The sequence below is a fragment of the Lemur catta genome, chromosome 1 (assembly GCF_020740605.2).
Source record: "Lemur catta isolate mLemCat1 chromosome 1, mLemCat1.pri, whole genome shotgun sequence".
NCBI lineage: Eukaryota > Metazoa > Chordata > Mammalia > Primates > Lemuridae > Lemur > Lemur catta.
Genome location: NC_059128.1, coordinates 106,494,794 through 106,517,552, shown reverse-complemented (window position 1 = coordinate 106,517,552; position 22,759 = coordinate 106,494,794). Strand labels below are relative to the sequence as shown.

Sequence of the window (22,759 nt, the reverse complement as noted above, 5' to 3'; positions counted from 1 at the left end):
GGAAGCTGTCCTGGGCGCGGGAGACCTTGGCCAGAGAGAACTACCCTCCACCCCAGCCTGTCCTCTGGAGGGCCCCAGATGAGCTGTGTGCTGCCCCAGCTAGCACCGCTGACCATCCGGGAAACAGGATTCAAGGGCCCTGAGCTCAAGTCCTGCTGCCTGACTGGGCCAAGGGGCGCCCCTCTCTGGCTCCCTTCATCTGTGAAAAAGGGCCAAGACACACCCTGTCTTTGGACTGTTGGGGAGGGAGCTGATGGTGGGAGGAGGTCCCGGCGTGGACCCCGGGGCACGGCAGCCTGGGTTCCAGTCCCAGCCCTGCCACGTCCTACTGTGTGACTTTAAGTGACCGAACCAGTGAGAAGGTCCGCGAAAATCACGGCAGGGATGCTGAGGAGGTGGGGCCTCCGGGATGGTCCCAGCCTAGAGGACCCCGCATGGGCGCAGGTCACTGAGTGGATGGGACGGGTCCCTCGGGCCCTGGTTTCCCTACCGTAGGTGCCTTTGACCCTGATGGCTCCCCAGAACCTGGTGGGGGCGAGACCCCGGCACCACGTCGTCAGGTCCCCACCTCGGCACCTGTGCGTGCTCTTCCGTCCAGCGGGACGGCAGTTGTGCCGGGAGGACCCTCCCAGGTGGGCGCTACGAGCCTGGCCTAAAGTGCCCGGGACCGCAGGTGTCGGGAGGGGAGCGGCACGTCTGCAGGAAGCCACGGCGCCCCGCCAATGTTAAGGTGCTTCCTGCTTTCGGGCGTTTTAGGATGCGCGGCACCAGCGCCATTTCCCAAGGAGGAAACCGGGGCTCTGGGGGTCGGGGGACGTGTCCTGCGGGACCCGGAGGCGTCCTCCCCGCAGCCCCGACCTCCCTTCTTCCTTCTTGCGCCTCCCCGCGCGCCCCGCGCCGGGACGCAGCCGGCCCAACCCGAGGTGGCCGCGAGCCTCCGCCGACCCCGCCCAGCTCGGAGACCCCTGCCCGGTCCGGACCGGGGACTCAGGGAGGACGCGGGGTCCCCGCGGCCCTCCGGCACACGCGCGCCACCCCGCTCCTGCCTGCGGGGCAGAGTCCGCCGGCTCCCCGCGCCGCCCGGCGCTCCCCGCCCTTCCCCGCCCTCCCTGCCCTCCGCGGCTGGGCCGGGCTCCGCCACCACGTGACTCCGCGGCCGGGCCCAGGCGCGACGGGACGCGCTGGGACCGGCGTCTGGGGTCGCGGGGGCGGCCCGGGGCGGGGGTGATATGGAGCGGAGGTGGGTCTTCGTGCTGCTAGACGTGCTGTGCTTGCTGGTCGGTAAGAGCCGCGGGGACCCGGGTGTGTTTTGGGGACTTTCCCAGAACGAACACGCCCCCAGTCTCCGCGAAAGTTTGTAGGGCGAGAGGGGAGACTGCCGCACCCCACCCTCGGAGGACCCCCGGAGGTGGGGGAGCTCGGCAGGGGACCCTCTCGCTCCCCGCCCTGCGCGCCCTTGCGCCTACGTGCGCCCCCCGCCTGCGTGCCAGGCTCAGGAGGGTCGTGGGGGGTCGAGGAGCCAGAGTCAGCCTCCTGCGCCCGCCGGCAGGAAGGGGCCGCGGAAGGGCGTACGCGCGCCGCCCCGCCGGCCTGCGCGGTGATTCACTTGGGCGGCGGCCCCGGGCGGGAGCGCGGCCGCGGGTCACCCCCGAGGACCTCCACTCCTCCGCCCCAGGGCTGGCTGACACTGGCCTGGAACCCGGGCACTGGGATTCGAACCCCCGCGCGGGCTGGTGGGTCTAGCGCGCCCTCCCCTCGGGCCTGGGAGAGACGGAGAGGCTGCGGTGCACGGGGACACGGGGCAGGCGGGAGCCAAACCTGTCCGGCGGGTTTGCGGGCCAGTCTGGGGGAGGGGGCATCCCCAGCGGGCCCCCCCCGTCCCTCCCCCAGGGTCCATGGAACAAAGGCCGAGTGTTTGCACTGTGGCCCAGCGGACAATGGCCCCGGAATTCTGGGTGGGGGTGGGGGTGGTGGTGGGGGTGGTGGACAGGCGCCCTTTCGCTGTCGTCCCTCCCCCCAGTGTGGTTCCTGCTTTGCCGCCAGGGCTAGCACAGGCCAGGCCCTCTTTCCGTCTCCCGGAGGAGACCCCTTTTGGGGTGGGCCAGGTGACAGCAAGAAGGCTCCGTGGGGCGTTTGCCAGCCAGCCCTGGGTACCATTTCGTGAGCACCTGTGTTACTTAAACATTATGTGGCACTTAACGTATGCTAGGCATTAAGCAACATTACAATAGTGAAACCATTCCCCTTAAAGAGCCTGAGCGAGGTGCTGCTATCCTTCCCCGCGGTGGCCCCGGGAGGTTGGGCCGCCCGCTGGAGGTCGCACCGCAGCGCTCGGCGGAGCGGAGAGCAGGTTGGGTACAGCCGCGGTGTGCCCTGCGGTGGTGGCCCAGGCAGAGCCGGCTTCCATTCTAGAAGCTCCAATACATACACCGTCCAGGGTTTTAGGTGGTGTGAGGGCAGGGAGGCTCTCGGGGTGCCTGAATGAAGAGGGGGAGTCTGTGTCGGGACGCGCCGATGGGGGTGTCTGAATCTCCGGTGGAAGGTGCTGGGGCGGAGGGTGGGAGACAGCCGTACTCCGCTGTGGGAGGGGCAGGGCTTCGTTTCTCAGCACCTTGTAACCCTGGCCCTTTAATACACTGCGGCCCAGCCTCTCCCCCACGCCCTGCCCGCCGCAGGTGCAGTTCCACCCCGGGCCCCACTGCCTGCTCCCTCTGCCGCTGCTCTCTTGCCACCTCCTTGGAACCATCTCACCTCCTTCAGGCACCCCCCACCCCCGCAGCCCACCCCACAGCCCCATCTAACCCACAGCTGCCTCCCAGACTGCCACCTCCTCTTCTGCTCCGCACCCCTGTCCTGTTGTCTTCGTTCCCTAGCCTGCCCCAGGCTGTGAGGGGAACCTCTTTGCTTTCCTTACTGGGTTATGTCCTCAGACTCAGCATCGAAAGTGTTCGACAGTGTTGCCCAGTCGGTCTATGGGGAGGACTGTGAGGACCCCTGCTCCCCGCCCCCCCGCATCCACAGCTCTGAGAAGCCACACCATTTTATACTTGTACGGGGCACAGGTGTCCTACCTTGGTTTGTCTCTGGGGAAGCTGGCCCGGGCTTTGATTGTGCACCTGCCCATGGAGTAGGGAGCTGCTCTCTGCCCCAGTCCTCTGTAGCTGGCTCCTGCCTACCTGGCCACCCTGGGCTCATTACTTGGTGTCTTTGACCCCTGGGCTATTGGACTGGGCTCCCTGAGGCCAAGGTTGTGTCTGTCCTGGTCTAACACTTGCCCTGGCCAGGCCCAAGCAGGCTCCAGGGACTCAGCCCTAAACATGACAGGCCCCTCCCAGTGCTCACGGATGGACGGGGAAATTCAAGCAAGTGTCACACAAGTGATTGCATAATTCCACAGGGGGACAAGGGATATGAATACAGGCATTTCTTGTTCTGGGAGTGATGTCAGGGGTAGACAGGCGGGAGGGGGAATGAAGCTGAGACTAGAAGATATCAAAGATTTCTGGGGCAGAGAGAAGTGCCCGTGCAAAGGCCCTGGGCTGGGTGCTTGCTGGGTTTGTTCAAGGAGCAGACAGGAGGCTGGAAGGTGAGCGAGGGGAGAGGGTAGAGATGGGTGAGGGTGGGACGAGGGCCTGGGGAGGGGTTTGGTGATTGAGGATGAGGGGAGCCACGGGGGCTTGAACGGTGCAGCAGCCTCCATTTGCCATGAGAAAAGCTCCTCCTAGCTGTGAGATGGGAGTGGAGGTGGGGGGACCGGAGGCCAGGGCTCAGCTGTGGGAGAACCACGCGGCTTCCTGGGCTTCTCTCCCTCACCCCAGCCTCGCTGCCCTTCACCATCCTGACGCTGGTGAATGCCCCGTACAAGCGAGGATTTTACTGTGGAGATGACTCCATCCGGTACCCCTACCGTCCAGACACCATCACCCATGGGCTCATGGCCGTGGTCACCATCACAGTCACCGTGGTCCTTGTAAGGCGGGAGGGGTTGGGGGTGGGGAGGCGCACAGCCCTGCCCTGGAGGTCTATGGGGCCCGATGGCACCACTCTGCCCTGGGTGGTACTTGTGGGGACAGGGCCCCCTTTGGAGTCCCCAAGCCCCCAGCAGCCTCAGGGTGGTCCGGGTGCTGGCCAAGACCCCTGGCAGTCCCCATGGCCCCCCCAGCCCAGCCTTGTGGCCCTTTGGCTGCCCTCTGCAGGTCTCTGCGGGGGAAGCCTACCTGGTGTACACGGACCGCCTCTACTCCCGCTCCGACTTCAACAACTATGTGGCCGCCCTGTACAAGGTGTTGGGGACATTCCTGTTCGGAGCTGCTGTGAGCCAGTCTCTGACAGACCTGGCCAAGTACATGACTGGCCGTCTACGGCCCAACTTCCTGGCTGTCTGTGACCCTGACTGGAGCCGGGTCAACTGCTCCATCTACGTGCAGGTGGAGAAGGTGTGCAGGGGAAGCCCCACTAATGTCACCGAGGCCAGGTAAGTGTGGGTCGACAGTGGCAGCCTTTACTCTAGGCGATGCTGGGGGAGACTGAGCTAGACACCCCCTGTCCTGTGGGAGGGTAGGGCCGGAGAAGCCCCAGGAGCCGGATCGAGAAGAGTGCTGAGGCGCTGGTCAGGCAGGGGCCGGGCAGGAGCAAGACCTTGGGTGCCCATGGGTCCTGCAGACCCCGGGAGGCCACAGGGAGGGAGCCCTTCCCTGAGTTTCAGGCGCTGCCCACTGGCTTCTGCCCCACCTTCGTACCATCTCTACTGATAGCTCCTTAAACTTCTCATCTAATTGATGTCCTTTTTAAAAATTAAAATAAAATTTGCATAACATAAAATTCACTATTGTATCCATGTTAATGAGTACAATTCATTTCTAGTACATTCACAGTGTCGTGCATCTGTCTACTCTATCTAATTCAGGAATGTTTTCATCACACCCCAAAGAAACCCTGTCCTCATTTGCTGTCACCCCCAACCCGTGGCAACCACTAACCTATTTTCTGTGTTGGCAGAGTTGGTCCGTGTCGGAGTGTTATGTCAGTTTCACTTCATGTGTTTTGGGGCTCTGTTGTTCAGTATTTACCTCTTTGTAATTGTTATGTTTTCTTGATAGACTGACCCTTTTATCATTATGAATGATATATGACCTTTTGTCTCTCATAACAATTTTTGTCTTAATGTCTGTATTGTCTAGTATTAGTATAGGTATTCTGGTTCTCTTTTAGTTACTGTTTGCATGGAATATTTTGTTTTCCATTCTTGTACTTTCAACCTATTTGTATCTTTGGATCTAAAGTGAGTCCTTTGAGTTATGTTTTTATTAGGCATTACAGTTACCATTTTAGTTTATAACAATCTAGATTAATGACAGTTAAATTTTAATATTATGCACAAAGTTTGCTACTATATAGTATATACTATATAGGTCTCGTCCCCAGTGATGTTTTTGTCACAAATTATATCTTTATACATTATATGCCCATCAACGTAAGTGTACGATTACTGTTTTATGCAGTTGTGTTTTAGAAACCATATAGGGATAAAAGGGGAATTACAAACCAAAAATATATTAATACTGACTTTTACATGATATAGTTACCCTTACTGGTGTTTGTTACTCTTTCTGTGGATTCAAGTTACTGTCTAGTGTCCTCATTTCTCCCTGAAAGACTCCCTTTAGAATTTCCTGTAGGGCAAGGATACTAGCAATAAATTCTCTCAGATTTTGTTTATCTGGGAATGTCTCGATTACTCTTTCATTTTTAGAGCTTTGCCAGATACAGAGTTCTTGGTTGACAGACTGTGTTTTCCATTCACCACTTTGAATGTAGCATCTCTCTGGCTTCTGATGAGAATTGAGCTGCCAGTGTTATTGAGGGACCCTTGTGCAGAATGAGTTGCCCCTGGCTCTCATGCCTGTGAGAGTCTCTTTGGCATTATCTTTTTTTTTTTTTGAGACAGAGTCTCACTGTGTTGCCTGGGCTAGAGTGCCGTGGCGTCAGCCTAGCTCACAGCAACCTCAAACTCCTGGGCTCAAGCAATCCTCTTGCCTCAGCCTCCCAAGTAGCTGGGACAACAGGCATGCGCCACCATGACTGGCTAATTTTTTTCTGCATATATTTTTTTAGTTGTCCATATAATTTCTTTCTATTTTTAGTAGAGACGAGGTCTCGCTCTTGCTCAGGCTGATCTCGAACTCCTGAGCTCAAATGATCCACCCGCCTCGGCCTCCCAGAGTGCTAGGATTACAGGTGTGAGCCACTGCGCCCAACCTTGGCATTATCTTTTGATAGTTTCATCGTCATGTGCCTCTGTGTGGGTCCCTTTGGGTTTATCCTACTTGGAGTTCATTGAGCTTCTTGGATGTGTAGATTAATGTTCTTCATGAAACTTGGAAAGTTTTCAGCCATTATTTCTTCAAATATCCTTTATGCTCCTTTCTCTCCTCTCCTGGAATATCTGTTAGGTGTATATTGGTATGATTGATGGTGTCTCACAGGTGTCTGAAGCTCTTCATTTTTCTTCATTCTTTCTGCTTCTCAGACTGAATAATCTCAGTTGACCTGTCTCTGAGTTCACTCTCTTCTGCTTGCTCAGACATGCTGTTGGGGATTTTTATTTCAGATATTATATTATATATATTTTTTATTTTTATTTTTTTAGAGACAGGATCTTGCTGTGTCGCCCAGGCTAGGGTGTAGTGGCACAGTCACAGTCCACTGCAGCCTCAAACTCCTGTGCTTAACCCATCCTCCTGCCTCAGCCTCCTGAGTAGCTGGGACTACGGGTGTGCACCACCACGCCTGGCTAATTTTTTTAGTTTTTGTGGAGATGGGGTCTCACAATATTGCCCAGGCTGGTTTTGAACTCCAGGCCTCAAATGATCCTCCTGCTTTGGCCTCCCTAAGTGCTGAGATTATAGATCTGGGCTACGCGCCTAGCCTGAGACATTGTTCTTATAGTTCCTTTAGCTCTTTGAACATATTGTAAATGGCTAATAAAAAGTGTGTGTCTAGTAAGTCCAATGTCTGAGTTTCTTCAGGGACAGCTTCTATTAATAATTTCTCTTCGTATTGGCGACACCTTTTTTTCTACCACATGCCTTTTAATTTTTTTGTTGAAAACTGAGTGTATTGAATATAATAATGTAGCAACTCTGGAAATAGGATTCTACTCCCCTCCCTCCCTCAGTAGGGTGTGTTATTGCTGTTTGCTGTAGTTATTGTTGTTTGTTTAATGACTTTTCTGAATGAATTTTGTACCGTCTGTAATCTTTGTCAGGTGTGCCCATGACGTTCTGTTAGCTTAGTGGTCAGCTAGTGAGTGCACAATTTCCTTAAACACCCGAAACCCCCACAAAAAACTCCCAGGGTTTGCAGGAAGGCTCTATGTTGGGACAAAAATTCAGCAGGTGAGCAAGTGTGCAGCTCTGCCCTAGCTCGCACCTCTTCTGTGTGCAGAGCCCGGGAGCTGTGTGCACTCAGGGCCTATGTGATATCTTCTGAGCCCCCGCCCAGCTCTGGCCTTCTAGAATCCGAGCCCTCAGAGCACCTGATTCCTCAGCCTGTCTCTTCGGTGCCTCAAGGACTTGCCATGGCCCAAGGCAGCGGTGACTGACGCATTTGCTATAAATGTCCCCCCCCACACCTCACACTGAGAGAATGCCGCTGTTGGGTGGTATAAAGGCCCTGGAGCCACCAGACTAGTCAAAACAAACAGCTGCAGTTCTTTGCAAACCTGTCTTTGGTGCCTGTGCAGGGCATGTCCTCTGCTAGGGTTAGGGTCAGACCAGTCAGGGCAGTGGGACGGGGGACCAGGAAGAGTTTAAAATGCCACAAAGCTGTTTGTTCTGAGATTCCACCGGCTTATCTTCATCTGGTTAGGGTTAGGCTTTTCCTCTGGTTGCTGCAAGCTTCCGAGTAGGTCCAAAAACGTCGATTGTGACCCTTCAGCAGTTTTTTCTTTGGTTTTGGAGTTTCTTGCTCTGCTTTCTCCACTTGCATTGATGTCCTTTACTCAATCTTGCGTTTTTATATAGAAAGAAAATGTGAAACTTCTCTCAGTTCCACGGACAGGAAATAATCCTGAAAAGAAAGAGCGCAGACAAAACTGGTGTTAACTGTTTGCTAGACACAGTCGTGTTAATTTAAAAAATTATGGACGAGGTTTATGCTTCTGGAAAAGGAGAGCTTTATTTCTCATAAAGGGGATCAGGCTGAGCTGGCCAGAGCCAGGGACAGGTGCTTCAAAGAGGACACAGGCAACAGGACTTTACGCCGAGCAGGGCGGCCAACTGCACACACTTAACACGCTCCAGGAGTCCTGGATGTTTATGAGGGAACCACAGACGTGCAGTTGTGCTTTCTCTCTTCCATCCCGACACGGCTGGGAGCTGAGTTTGGGTCGTGAGGGTTCTGGGGTCCCCTTGGCCAAGAGGGGTCCATTCAGTTCGCAGAGACTTGGGGTTTTACTTTCAGTTTACGGTCGTCGGCCTTGGCTCTGCAGTCAGGCCTCAGAGTCCTCGGTCAGAAACTCTATTCCATTGTCAGAGAGCTGGAAAGGGGAGGAGGGAGAAACTCTCTCTCCTGGGATTCAAAAGTGTCTAAGACCAGCAGCTTCCATGTGAGGAGCTCCCAGACTTTGGGGAAACAGCCAGAGGGGCGGGACCAGGGAGAGGCTTAACGATGCCACCCCACTGCCTTCTTCCCCAGGTTGTCTTTCTACTCGGGACACTCCTCCTTCGGGATGTACTGCATGGTCTTCTTGGCTGTGAGTCTGTTGCTTGGGGAACCAAGGCTAAGTCACTCCCTTCCCTTCCCTGGGCCTCAGTTTTCCCATCTGCAAGGTGGGGTGGGTGGGAGTGGTGATGAGAGGCTCACTGGTTTGTTCATAAGGACTGGAGGTCCTGGGTCCACCCTATCCGTGCTCTCCTGGCCTTGGTGCTGGCGCCTGTGCGGTGGGTGTGGGGGTGCCTGGCGGTGCCCAGGCTGACGCACCCGTGCCCTGTCCCAGCTCTATGTGCAGGCGCGGCTCTGTTGGAAGTGGGCAAGGCTGCTGCGGCCCACAGTTCAGTTCTTCCTGGTGGCCTTTGCACTCTACGTGGGCTACACCCGAGTGTCTGACCACAAACACCACTGGAGCGACGTCCTCGTTGGCCTCCTGCAGGGGGCGCTGGTGGCTGGCCTCACGGTGAGTTCCTGGACCCCATCCTTAGTCCAGAGCCGCACCCCAACCCCAGTCCTATCCTGGCCCCTTTTATCCCTTCCTTCCCTGACCCCTTCTCTCCAGTCCTTCCCTGGGCCCCCTCCCCCCTCCTCCCCTGGGCCCCCTCCCCCCAAGTCCATCCCTGGGCCCCTCCCCCCTCCTTCCCTGGCCCCTCCCCCCACCCTCTCCATCCGTCTTCCCCTAGGGTCCCACTCCTCCATCCCAGGCTCTCTTCCTCTTGCCCACCCCATGGTAACCCTTCCTCTGGGCCCCCACCCCTACCCAGGACCCCACTCCTCCCACCCTGCTCACTCCTAGTCCCTGCCCAGCCCCACCCAGCTTCTCACCTTCCTCCCCTCTGCCAGGTCCGCTATGTCTCAGACTTCTTCAAAGTCCGGCCCCTACAGCACTGCCCGGAGGAGGAGGAGCTGGAGCGGAAGCCCAGCCTGTCGCTGACGCTGACGCTGGGCGAGGCTGAGCACAACCACTACGGGTACCCACTCTCCTCCTGAGGGCGACCCGCCCAGGCAGGACTGGCTGTGAGTCCGGCGAGGCCCGGGGCCTGCCCTGGTGAGGCCGCGCGGGCTCTGGACAGGTGGACTGATGGCCGCAGTGAGCGGGCTCCACTGCCCACCCCTCCGCACTGGACCAGGGGTCTGGGGTGCTTGGCCAGCCCTGAGTCTCTGGGGGGTCTGTCCTCAGAGCTCCCTGAAAACCCCCTTTCTGTTATGGAGTTAGGAAAGGGACCAAGAGAGTAGATGGATGCTGTTTTTGTAAGATGTAATGTACATGTGGAGTTTTAGTAAAATAGGGCATTTGTTTGACAAATGGTATCGATGCCTCTGTTCTTATGGCCCTTCTGAGGACAATGTTCCCTACGGCAGAGGGGACCTCCCCTGTTGGTGGCTCAGCGAGCTCAGGGGTCGCCTCACTGCTGAATGAGATGACACGCCAGAACGAAGGAGCGTCCCCTCGCTGTGATGGTAGGAGCCACAGGCCAACTGCCCAGCCCCTTCCACTCCCTGGCGCGGCACCGGCACCGGGTCAGCACTTGGGTCTCGCTGCTGGGGGGTGCGGTGGAGGAAGGGCCTGTGCTGAGTCGGCCCTGAGGTTCCCCTCAGTGAGGAGGCTCCGCTAGAGGGGCCTGGAAGGCCCAAGGCCCCGGTTGAGGCCACAAATGCAGATGCAAGTGAGAGCACGGCGGGCCGGCTGGGCGCCAAGTCTCAGGGGGGCAGCTTCCAGGAGGTCGGCACGCAGAGCCTCTGGCTGGGCCTGCGGGATCACACACAGAGTGTGGCCTGGACTGTGACTCCTCACCCCCTTTCCTGCAGCCTGTTCTTTCTTCTTGCTAACGCTCCGGGTGCTGCTCCAGCCCTGAGGCCTCAGAGCCCCTCTCCTCTCGAGACCGGGACCCCTGCCCTCCAGCCCTCCCCTCTCAGCAGTGCCACTCCCAGCTGCACACGTCCCCAGGGTTCCTGGGGCCCCTGTAGGAAGTGCCCTTGCACTCCCTGGGTCCTGTAGGCCCAAAGCTGGTCCCTCTGGCATGAACCAGGCCCATGTGTGTGGGGGCCACACTCCTGAAACCGATGATTGAGGGGCTGGGGTCCCTGTAGCTGTTACAGAGCACACAGAGCTTACTTTTTCAAGGGGAAGGTAGAGTAAATTTAGCTTTTTATTGAACATCTCCTTGCAATGGATGATTTAAGTATCTAACAATGTTTTATCTGCACCTAGCACCTGTTTTGTTCCTTACGCCTGTGGGTGTCCCCGTCAGGCCTTAGCAGGGGAATGAAGCACTTGGGGGCAGGGAGGCACCGGGGAGCCCTGCACGGGAGCCCAAGATGGAGAAGAGCCCCATGGCTACTGTGACCTCCCCTGGTGCTGTGGTAGACAGGGAGGAAGGTCACCCAGATGCTACAGAGCAGCAGCATGCTGGACGTCGGGAACTTGGCTCCATGAAAGGTGTCAGGCAGGCTCCGGGCCAGGAAAGTTGAGGTGAAGCTCCCCAGGGCCAAGGGGCCCAGGTTCCCAGGATGCAGCAGCAGGCGGTGATGCGGCCCTCACTGCGCATGAGGAGGACGTGTCCAGGCTTGGGGGTGTGTCTGTGTCAGTACACAGGGTGGGGTTCCCAGCCACACCCCACTGAGCGGCACTCGGGTGAGGAGCAGATGGGGGAGGCACACAGATGCCCTGACGCCTGCCAGCTCGCTCTCCTCCAGGTGCGGTGGCCTTGAAGGCCAGGACCACCGTGATGGTCTCGCCAAGACAGTGCAACCGTCACAGTAAATGCAGCTCCAGATGTGGCCTGCTGGAGGCCGCGGCCTGTGGGAGGCGGCGTCTGTCACTGGTGCTCATCGTCTGGACACTTCACAAGCTGCCCGCGCTGATGGGAAGAGCAGAGACGCAGCGTCAGGCTCAGTGATCCTTACGGATTCCCAACACCAAAATGCAGGCGTGTTGGAAGTTAGGACATGTTTCTCCACCCACGTGGCTCTACGGGGAAGCTCTCCTGCATAATTTTAGGTTTAGACTGCCCACACCCTTATGGCTTTACGGAAAAAATAGTTTTTTCCCTTCATTGTGCAAAGAGGATATTTCTTTTGCTGTTTCTCGCAGGAAACTCATAGACTCTCGGCTGTGTAAATATTGTTTCTCATGGGCATGTGATCGTGGCCCAGCATCCCTGCCTTCTGAGGTTTATTGGTTCTTGGAAAACCCCTCCTAAGTATTTGATGATATGCAGGAATTTCTGTTGAGTTTTTTAGGTACAATACGTTATTGTGCTTTTATAGGAGATCATGTGTACTTTTTATAGGTGCATACTGAAGTACTTCGGGGTGAAATTTTGTGATGTCTGCAACTTACGATATTTCACAGTACAAAAACATGAAGCAAATATGGCAAAATATCAGTAATTATTAAGTGTGTGTACTGTTCATTATGCTACTCTCTTTACTGTAATTTGAAAATTTTTATATTAAGTCATAAAAGGAATACTCTGCCTAAGGAAATTTTCCTAACTTGAAAATGTCATTCATTATCTTTACTTTTAATTTACTTTAAAAAATGAACAATACTTATTCATTTTTTACTTCTCTACTGAATCCCTATTTAAGTTGAAACAACAAAAAATCCTACAGGCTCATAACCTGTAATCCTAGGACTTTGGGAGGCTGAGGCAGGAGGATCGCTTGAGGCCAGGCGTTCAAGACCAGCCTGGGCAACATAGTAAGACCCCCAATTCTACAAAAAAAATTTTTTTTTTAAATTAGCAGTGCATGATGGTGGTGCCTGTAGTCCCAGCTACATGGGAGGCTTGAGGTGGGAGGATCCTTAGAGCCCAAGAGTTGGTGGCAGCAGTGAGCTATGATTGTGCCACTGCACTCCAGCCTGGGTGACAGAATGAGACCCTGTCTCTGAAAAAAAAATCATAGTTAAAAACAAGGTTATTTTAATTTTTAATGTTTTTCCTCAAAATTACCCATGGCAGTTGCAGTCGTGCAGTCTTCTCTGGACAAGGCTGTTGATAGGGATTTGGGGGCATCAACCTCCAAGGCCAGTTGTGCAGGTGGCTTGGGCGTTTTCCCAGGAGGCTTGCCAAGCCTCAAGCCTGCTGTCTAGCCCCCAGCAGTACTCTCAGTTACCTACCACCTCTTGCAAAAGAAAGAGACACATTGTACTCCAATTTTAAAAGTCTGTGACTGTTCTTAAATCTCATTCAGCATATTTCTTTTTTTTTTTTTGAGACAGAGTCTCACTTTGTTGCCCAGGCTAGAGTGAGTGCCATGGCGTCAGCCTAGCTCACAGCAACCTCAAACTCCTGGGTTTAAGCGATCCTCCTGCCTCAGCCTCCCGAGTAGCTGGGACTACAGGCATGTGCCACCATGCCCGGCTAATTTTTTCTATATATATTTTTAATTGTCCAGCTAATTTCTTTCTATTTTTAGTAGAGACGGGGTCTCGCTCAGGCTGGTCTCGAACTCCTGACCTCGAGCGATCCACCCGCCTTGGCCTCCCAGAGTACTAGGATTACAGGCATGAGCCACCGCGCCTGGCCTCATTCAGCATATTTCTCAGAGGCTGGACAGCTCCTAGGTCTTATCCATCAGCCTGTTGTCTCTTCCCATTTCTGAGACATAAACATGTTCCAAAACTTTTTTGTTAGCTTCATTTTTTTTTTGTATTTTTAAAAAATTAATTCTTTTCAGCTGGGCATGGTGGCTCATGCCTGTAATCCTAGCACTCTGAGAGGCTGAGGCGGGAGGATTCCTTGAGCTCAGGAGTTCTGACCAGCCTGAGCAAGAGTCAGACCCTGTCTCAAAAAATAAATAATAATAAAAAACAAAAAAACAAAACAATAAAACATTTATTAAAAAAATAAATAAAAATAATTCTTTTTGTCTTTAATCCTTCACTGGTTTCTCCTGGGATGTTAGTTTCATTTTTAGCAGTTGTGATTTGTTGAATCCAAGCAGCCTAGGTATTTTGGGGGGTTAGGGTTAGGGTTCTGGTTTGGGTTTGGCTTAGGATTCCGGTTGGGGATAGGGGTTAGGGTTATGGTTACAGTTAGGGGTTAGGGTTGGGGTTAGGGGTTGAGGTTAGGGTTAGGAGTTAGGGTTAGGGTTAGGGTTAGGGTTAGTGAATGTAAGTGTTTTCATATGTAACTCCGTTCCAGCTAAAGATTACCCTCTCTGTACGAAATGAGGTTTTCTTTCTTAGGTGTGTTTGACAATAAACTCTATACACACTCCCAGACACACTCAAACACACCTACTCACACACACACACCCACCCACACACACTCACACAGACCTAGACACAACCACACAAACCCACACACAAACACATCCAGACACCAACACACACTCATGCACACCCAGATATACTCACAAACACCCCCCCACACAGCTACACACACTCACAAATACACTCAAACACACCCAGACACACACCCCCACACACCCAGAGCCACACACTCTAACACACACACCTACCCAGAGACACCGAAAGACTCTCACTCTTCCCAAAACACCCACTCTCACATACCCAGACACACTCTTACACACCCACACACACCCAGACACACCCACACAAACACACCTACATACACTCACTCAAAAACCCACACACACTCAAATATACCCAGACACACCAACATACACTTATGCACACCCAGACATACACACAAACACACCCATACATGCTAACACACAACTGCACACGCTCAAACACACCCAGATACACCAACACACACACACAATGCACTGAAACACACCCAGAAACACCCCCATACACTGACTCACACCTACACATACACAGACCCACACAGACTCAAACCCTCAAAGACCAACACACACTCACACACACCCAAACAGAGCAACACGCTCTATAACACCCTCACACGCATGCACACACATTCAAACACACCCAGACACACCCACACACACTCAAACCCTCAAACACACCAAGGCACACACACACACACACACACACAGAGAAATACACGCTCACATGCACCCACACTCAAACAGACCCTGACACACCCACACACACTCTAACACACTGAGACCCAGCCACATCCATTCTCACACACAAACCAGGGACTTCAACACAAACACACACATACACCCAAGCAAAGCCACACACACTCTAAAACACTCAGACACACCCAGATTTGCCCACACATACACACACACTCACACACAGCTGCACACACTCAAACACACCCATACACTCAAACGCACCAAGACACACACCCCCACACAGACACCAATGCACACTCACCCACTCACACTCAAATACACCTAGGCACACCAACACACATTCACACACAACCAGTCACGACACAAACTAAAACATACACCCAAAAACACTCAAACACATGCAGAGACACTGACACACACTCACACGTACCCACACAAACTCAAACACACTCAGACACACCACACACAATCGCACATTTGAGAATTACAGATAAGGACACACACAGGTTTCTATAGGATAATGGCGGAATGTCAAAGCAGTTGGTAAGATAAAAATTAGTCTAGAAAATGTGTCTTATATCTATTTGTCTCTTAATTCAATGGGTATTCAGTGTGTGCATCAAGGATTTGAATGCAAGACAAAGCAACCATAAACATATTAAAAGAAATAATTGGTGATTTAAAAAAAAATAAAACTTCAGTGGCAAGGCCAAAGACTGACAGAAACCTGGAAGAATCAATGAAAAAACAGATTTAACAGACATAAGTTTTTAAAAAATGACCCAAGCTTGAAGCTCTGACTCGGGTGGGGCAAGGGCAATATACATCACCTAAACATTTGCAACCCCATAATATGCTGAAATATTAAAAAAATGAAATACAAAATGATCCAAACTACTTAAAAACTTACAAGTCACAGTGAATCCACTTGTAGGGATCTGTGCCAAGGAGACATACATGCATCTAGGTTTGGATCTAAGCACGGTTGCAGCAGCTGCATTAATAATATTGGCAACACTGGGGATTTGGTTAAAGCTATTAAATGGTAATGGCTACATTCTGGGGCTCCAAGTGTACATCGTTTTGTAAGGTCACCTGAAAGGTGTATCTGGGAATTGTTAACAGGTGACACAGGAAGGCATTGAGAGCCACCTCCCACTCCCATTGCACTGAGCCTTCTGAGCCTTCTGCAGTCCAGGTGCAGCTCAAGTTGGCCCTCATTTGGGCGAGACAGAGGCAGTGCCAGAAGAGGCTGGGCCTGCAGGGTTGAGACTGAAATTAGAGCGAGCTCGGAGCTGGCATCTGTCCTGTTGAGTGTGCGGCACATCTCGCGGGAGGCCAGGCTGATACTTCCTTTTACGCCTCCCCTCTTCGTGAACAGGGCAGGGCACGGGGCTGTGTCCCGGGGGGGGGGGGCGGAGGCTGGGAGCAGGCTGCAGGACCTGGTGGTCTCTCTTTTGGAAAGGAGCTTGGCACCTCCAGTTCCATGGAGATCAGTGCTCTGACACTGTGGGGTTGGGGGAAGGGACTGGGGGCCAGAGAGTACCAGTGCACGGCACACAGGTCAGCCCAGTTCCTGAGGAGGAAGGCAGGTGAGCTGTGGGAGCGGAGCCCAAAGGACCAAGAGAGGAGATGGGTGGGAAGAGGGCTTGCTGGAGATGCAGCGGCTCAGGTGTAAGTGTAGGGTGGGAGGGTCCAGAGGACACTGGGCTCCTTTCTGTGCTATGGGGATGCCTGGGAGGTGAGAATAACCCAGTACTCACCTGCCCCATACAAACAAGCATGGGAATCTGTGGTGTGTCGTGAGTCTGGGTGTGGAAAAGAATTGAAGTCCACCCTCATCTTAAATTTTTAGGAATGTTCCACCAGGTCCTCTGTCTTTTACTACCACTCATTTCTGTCAACTAAGGGGCAGTTAGTCTTATTCGTATAATAGGAAGATGTGTATAGTTATAATAAATCTGCTTTATTTGGAGTAATATTTTACAAAGCTACCAAGTGCTGTGGTTTGGTCTCACCCAAACTCCTGCTGAAATTTGATCCCCAGTGAGAAGGTGCTGGGAGGCCAGACCTAGTGGGAGGTGTCTGGGTGGTGGAGGCAGATTGCCTTGAATAGGATAATGCCCTCCCTTGGGGGTGAGTGAGTTGGATTCATTCCTGCCTGAGCGGGCCATTAAATAGGCTGGCTTCCTCAGTTTCTCTTTTCATCCTTCCACACCATGTGATCGACTTACACATATCTCTTCCCCCTCCCGTCTTCTTTCTGCCAGGAGCGGAAGCAGCAGGAGACACTTACCTGATCAGCTGCCCAGTCTTTGGCTTTTCAGCCACCAGAATCATGAGCCAAGTAAACCTCTTTTCTTTAACACAATATCTGAGGATGAGTAACTTACATAGCAACACTGATTCAACCAAGACCCCAGGCAACTTCAGAGATTTCTAACATAATCATGTTTTTTTAGGGTCTCTTGCCTTCAGGACCACAGTGACCGGCAGGGCTGGGACTCATGCCTGAGGCAGAGCCTGCTACTGGGACATCTGCCAACATGTGGCACCTGGGGCAGCTGCAGTGAGCCCTGTAATATTCATTGTTTCCTTCCTGCAAAAGATACGTCCCTGTGCTGAAAGGAATATGGAATCGGTTGTTGTGCCAGGATAGTTGACGTGTAGAGTTCTCTCCTGCTAAGTGGGAACCAGTAAAAGCCAGGGTCTGTGGATGACGGCATGGGGAGGCTTTATTTACCTGGCTATGCTCTCAGCTGCTTCTTTTTTGAGTTTTTCACATGTGCAAACAGACTTACTTTCAACCCAGAGTGGCTGCAAAAGATTCTAATTTTTTTTTTTTGTTTGCTTCATCTAATGACTCCTCTTTGAAAATGACCTCAAAAGGAGCAACTTCATTAAAGTACTTGCACAGCCTGAGTTGGACAGAACTTCCAATCCTGTTTAAAACTTGTTATCCTTGCTCTATGTACTGTCTTCTCTTATTGCATATTCACTTTGCATTCACGCCGCAGAACCCACGGTGGTGTTGGGAGGGAGGTCTCGCTTGACAACCTCCAATAGCATGTGGTACTGCCTAGCAGTCGAATGACACCACCCAAGTGCATTTATTCTGCTGTGTTGAATTGCTCCCCTCTTCTCCTCCTCCTGTGCCCTCAAACCTCAATTCCTCCTCCCGGTCCTAATCTCAGCCTTTGACATCAACTCCTAAGTCACTGAGACAGATAAAGCATCTGACAAGAACATCAATGGTTTCCTCGCCTTGTTTCCTCACTCATGAGCATCTAAACCCCTGGTCTGGCCCCTCACCTGAGATTCCAGGGCACTGGCTCTGCTGCTACCCACAGCAAATACCTCTATTTAAACCCAGAACACTTAGCCAATCCTCTATCCCAGGGCATCTCTCCAGCAACTCTCCCCTCTGTCTCCCAGGGCAGCAGGTGTTTGTTCTCCTAAGTCATTTCCATCTGCTCGCAATCCCACTGAGTTTACGCCCATTCAGCAAGAAACCTGCCCTGGATCTCCCTCTACTTTACCAGTCCTCGTACCTGCCCTATCACCTGCACTTGGCATAGTCAGGCCTCTTTCCTTCGTGATAAACTCCCTCTGCCTGGGGTTTGGGTTACCTCCGGCATCACTGGCCGCCCCTGCTTGCTTTCCTTTGCTGGGTTCTCCTCCTTGCCCTCTTGCTATGCCCTTGGGCCTCATCTCTTTTCTATATATACCTACTGCCTTGGCGATGTTGTCCAGTGTCAAGGCTTTAAATTCTGTCTGCTAGGTGGACAGGTTCCATATCTCCAGCCAGACCCCTCCTGCACTACCCAGCACCCCCACAGATGCCCATGGACACCTCCCTCTCCCCATATGCCCTCCCCATCATGCTAAAGCCCTCACTTGAAGGAGTTTTTCATTCTTCTGCTTGTTCAGGCCAGTCTTTGGGTTCACCCTAGACTCCTGTTTACCCCATTCCCTTTGCAGAAGCAACCAGGGGATACTGTTGGCTGTCGTCTTTTTCCCCAAGACTATCCAGTATCTGACAGTTTCTCACCACCTCTATCCATCCTCTGGCCCAAACCACCCATGGCCTTGCTGGACGCGACACTGCGGTGGCCTCCTTGCTCTTACCTTTGTCCTGCTCTCAGTCTGTTCCCAGCACAGAAGCTGATGGGCAGTTCATGTGGCTCCTCTGCCTGGCACCCTGGAGGGGCTCCCATGCTCTCAGAGTCAGAGGCAAGTTCCTCACAGTGGCCCCTCCCCTCCCCTTGCTGTCTACTCTCTTGCTCACCTTCTTCCAGCCACGTCGGCGTCCTTGTTCTTCCTGAAACACTACTACCTGAGGACTTTTGCTCTCTGTCTCACCCCTGCCTTCTGGCTTGTGCAGCTTTATGAATTTGCCCACCTCCTTCAAGTAATTTATTCCGTGGCACTTTCTCACTGAGGCCACCAATGACTGGTATGTCCTGTCCCCTGCACACCCGCTTCCCAGTAAACTCCCGGTTCTCCTTACTTTGTTTCATTCTACTTTTAGTTTCTTTGTTCCCCTATCAGTTACCACATGAGGTGCTATATACATTATACTTTTCAACATTTGTTTTATATCCCTGGACTATGAGCTTTGCAGAGGATGGTCCTTTGCTTTGTGCCCTGAGAGTGCCATCTGGAGGGCAAATGGACATACAAGGAACACAACTGCTTATTTCTGTCTTGGAAAACATGGAGACCCAGCAGTCTGCTTGATTCCAGCCTCCACTGTGGCCATGGCAAGAGGAAGGGCCAGTGGTAGAGTCTGAACCGCCCAGAGAAGCAGGAGGAGGATCCCGGCCTCCAGGTGAAAGGAGGGAAGGGAGATATGAGGAGGGGCAGGGAGTGTTAATGTGCGGAGGTCCACCGCAGCGATAGAAAGTTTTAGACAGAGCCAAAGGATTCCTGTGAGGTTTGGCAGGATGGGAAGCTTGTGCAGCTTGCAACTCTCTCCTGTCCTGCAGTGGATTATCTGGCTGTCAGTGTTTTCTCCACCTTATATTTTAAAAGTTATAGAAAAGAAAAGGAGATGACTTTTTTTTTTTGAGACAGAGTCTCACTCTGTTGCCCTGGCTAGAGTGCCGTGGCGTCAGCCTAGCTCACAGCAACCTCAAACTCCTGGGCTCAAGGGATCCTCCTGCCTCAGCCTCCCGAGTAGCTGGGACTACAGGCATGCGCCACCATGCCTGGCTAATTTTTCTATATATTTTTAGCTGTCCATATAATTTCTTTCTATTTTTAGTAGAGACGGGGTCTCGCTCTTACTCAGGCTAGTCTTGAACTCCTGAGTTCAAACAATCCGCCTGCCTTGGCCGGAGATGACTTTTGACTAGCTAATTCAATGTAATTGCTTTTCTAATTTAGATACTGCATTTGCATGTGATAACTCTCAGTTAACTGGGAATTCTAGGAATACCACCATTTTCTTGGCTTCTTAAATCACTGCATCAAAAGGTTGGGCAGCCCTTTGCCCATCTAAGTGTTTCCCTACATTGCACCATCCTCATGGGTGACAGGCCATCCTCATTCTACAGGTAAGCACACAGGCTCAGATGTCATTTGCCAAGGATTTGGCTAATGCAATTAAACTTCACACCTGATTTTCTACCTTCCCTTTTATAGCAAAATAGCTTTGGATGGGTCAAAGCTTTAAACATTAAAAAAAATTGTAGGTGAATATTTTAATGACAAAATCATACAAAATCCTGAACTCATAAAATGAAGTTATATACCCTTTAATACATAAAACTGAAACATATTTATCATCTGATCATATCTCTGAAATGTTGTAATTAAATATATGTAAAGTACACAGTATGTGCCAAGTGCCGATATAGGGTGCCTTTTTTTTTCCACTGAAACTTTAATATGAGTGTGATTGCTGAATGCATCTGGAACTAGTTGAAAGTTTGATAAATTGTATTAAATTTTATGTATAAAATGTAGTTAGTCTCTTTATAGAAATTGAGAGAGTAATACTTTATAAGATCATCATAAACCAGAAACAGCTTCCAGAAGTATTTAACATTTTAAGGAAAATCATTGTGGTAACCTAAGGCGTGGCTTGTCTTGGCCATTCAGGGGTACTAGATTTACGGATAACACGCATCTTCTTTCTTTCACAATGTCCCACTTCTCACTGGAAGACTGTTTTGCACCATCATTCAAATGTTGATTTTGTAGAATAAATATTTAATTCTATATAAACTTCAGAATGTAATAATAAATAGTATGGGATCCTTCCTCAGTTGATGGAGAAAGGCTAGATCAGTCATTCTGTATCAAAAGCCAGTTTCATAGATTTTTTTTTTTATGGATTGTTTGGCATTTTCTAATTCCCACTAGGGGGCAGTGTAGTGCCAGAGGATGGGCTGCAAGCTGTAGAGCCGGAACCAAAGGCTCTAGAATCTTTTAATGTGAACAAATACCTGAAAAAACAGGGCAAATACTGTAGCAGGAATGAATGAAGTGCTGAGGCAACCACTGATGTGGACTGGGACTCACTGGGAAAGGTTTCTAGGTAACATTACCCTTTTCTGGCAACTCATCACTGAAATGTTTGGGTCTTTAAGGAGCATTTTTTCTGCCTCCAACAACCTTGACTGTTTCACTTAAGATCTGGGGGTTAATACTGTCCTTTCTATTTACAGTTCTCTTTTTACTGTATAAATTTATGGATTTTACACTTATGCATATGTAGAAGAACTTGAGCCGGCAGCTGGATTACAGACAGTATCGCTGCAGGGGAGGAGGACTGATGTTTTTCAAGACCTGGTGCTGAATACTAGGCAGAGGCTGGAACATGTTAGATGCTCAATAACAGGTATGCCAGCCTGTAACAACTCAATATCATGGAGCTGTTCATTTTAAACTTGATGACAACTTTGTATTTAAGAGATTCTATAAAGCTTCATACCATCACTGTGAGTAGGGGTACCTCATTCTCACCCCACATGTTTCTGTGATAATATTCCCTTTCACAGAAATGACAATTTGTTATAGAATCCTGGATGGACTCTCTATTTTTCTCTTTTCCTTTCTAGCTCCTAAAATCGTTCTTTGGGTGCACTGATTTTTTTTTTAATTAAACAGCATTATACACAGTGACTCTTTTCCACAAAGGTTTTGTCTTGCTGTTGGTCTACTTTTATTGTTCAACATTTCAATCTCATTTAAACGTAATGTATGCTTGCATAAGAGGGTTCACCTAAATTGATAGTCAGGTGTTCTGGATATCAGGTGCATACAGATGTTTGGTTATCTCCTTGTTTGACCTAACTTTGGCTCTTAATATTGTAGAGTCCAAACTGTTTTGGATTTAGTCAGTCACTTGGTTTCATTATTAACATTTGCTCAATTTTGCAGGCTCAGAGGGTAGAATGGTAAGGCTACTCATGAACCATTTCTGAGTGACATCTTGTCCCCAGTGGATTTCATGTAAGTACAGCATTATGTCACTAAAATGTTTGGAGGCCAAGAAGGGGAAGAATGAACTAGAAAGGTTCCAGGATTCTGTATGAATTTGAGAGCAAGAAAAAGATGATTTCAGAGTTTCAGGAAATTTATCTGCAATATTTCTGAGGACAAGTGATAATGAACCTTGGAGTAGAGGTGGTTTTTTTTTTTTTTTCCAAATGGCTAATAGCTTTTGTTTATTTTCTTTGATCATGCTGGAAATGTGATAATTTTCAGAAATGAGAGTGTGCAAAAGGAGCTTCAACTCTGGGATTTGAAATTTGATTCCAACTTTTTGTCCTTTTCAGGAAGAATTTTTAAAAGAAGTAGAAATCCAAAGGAGAAGAATGATAAAAGACAGTTTCAAAATTGTCTTGTCATAGTTGAGTCAAAAAGTAATGCAAAAAGAAACCAACTCAGTCACATTAATAACGATGACTTCAGCTCCCTTTTCGGACTACCCATTCTTTCTATGTTGAGAGAACAAGCAACATTCACTGAGAGTGCATGTAAAGTGATTGGCACATACTAACCTTTGTATTACATTTCTATCCAGTTAGTACTGTGGATATTTCCTCATGCAAAATCTGTCCTTAAGAGTCAAATA

General features: G+C 51.0%; 1 protein-coding gene across 3 annotated transcripts; it reads left to right on the top strand.

The window, feature by feature from the left end:
• Positions 1 to 1,093: 1,093 nt before the first annotated feature.
• Positions 1,094 to 10,018, top strand: PLPP2 (phospholipid phosphatase 2). Of its 3 annotated transcripts, none has more exons than XM_045542149.1 (6): positions 1,094 to 1,281; positions 3,819 to 3,970; positions 4,197 to 4,474; positions 8,698 to 8,755; positions 8,999 to 9,175; positions 9,556 to 10,018. In XM_045542149.1, the coding sequence occupies exons 1-6, from the start codon at positions 1,230 to 1,232 to the stop codon at positions 9,700 to 9,702; spliced, it is 864 nt and encodes a 287-aa protein (XP_045398105.1). In that variant the 5' UTR covers positions 1,094 to 1,229; the 3' UTR covers positions 9,703 to 10,018. The 3 variants fall into 3 exon arrangements, with proteins under 3 accessions (XP_045398105.1, XP_045398110.1, XP_045398117.1); XM_045542154.1 differs by having other exon boundaries at positions 1,178 to 1,240; XM_045542161.1 differs by lacking the exon at positions 1,094 to 1,281 and adding an exon at positions 3,498 to 3,586.
• The last annotated feature ends 12,741 nt before the right edge of the window (positions 10,019 to 22,759 follow it).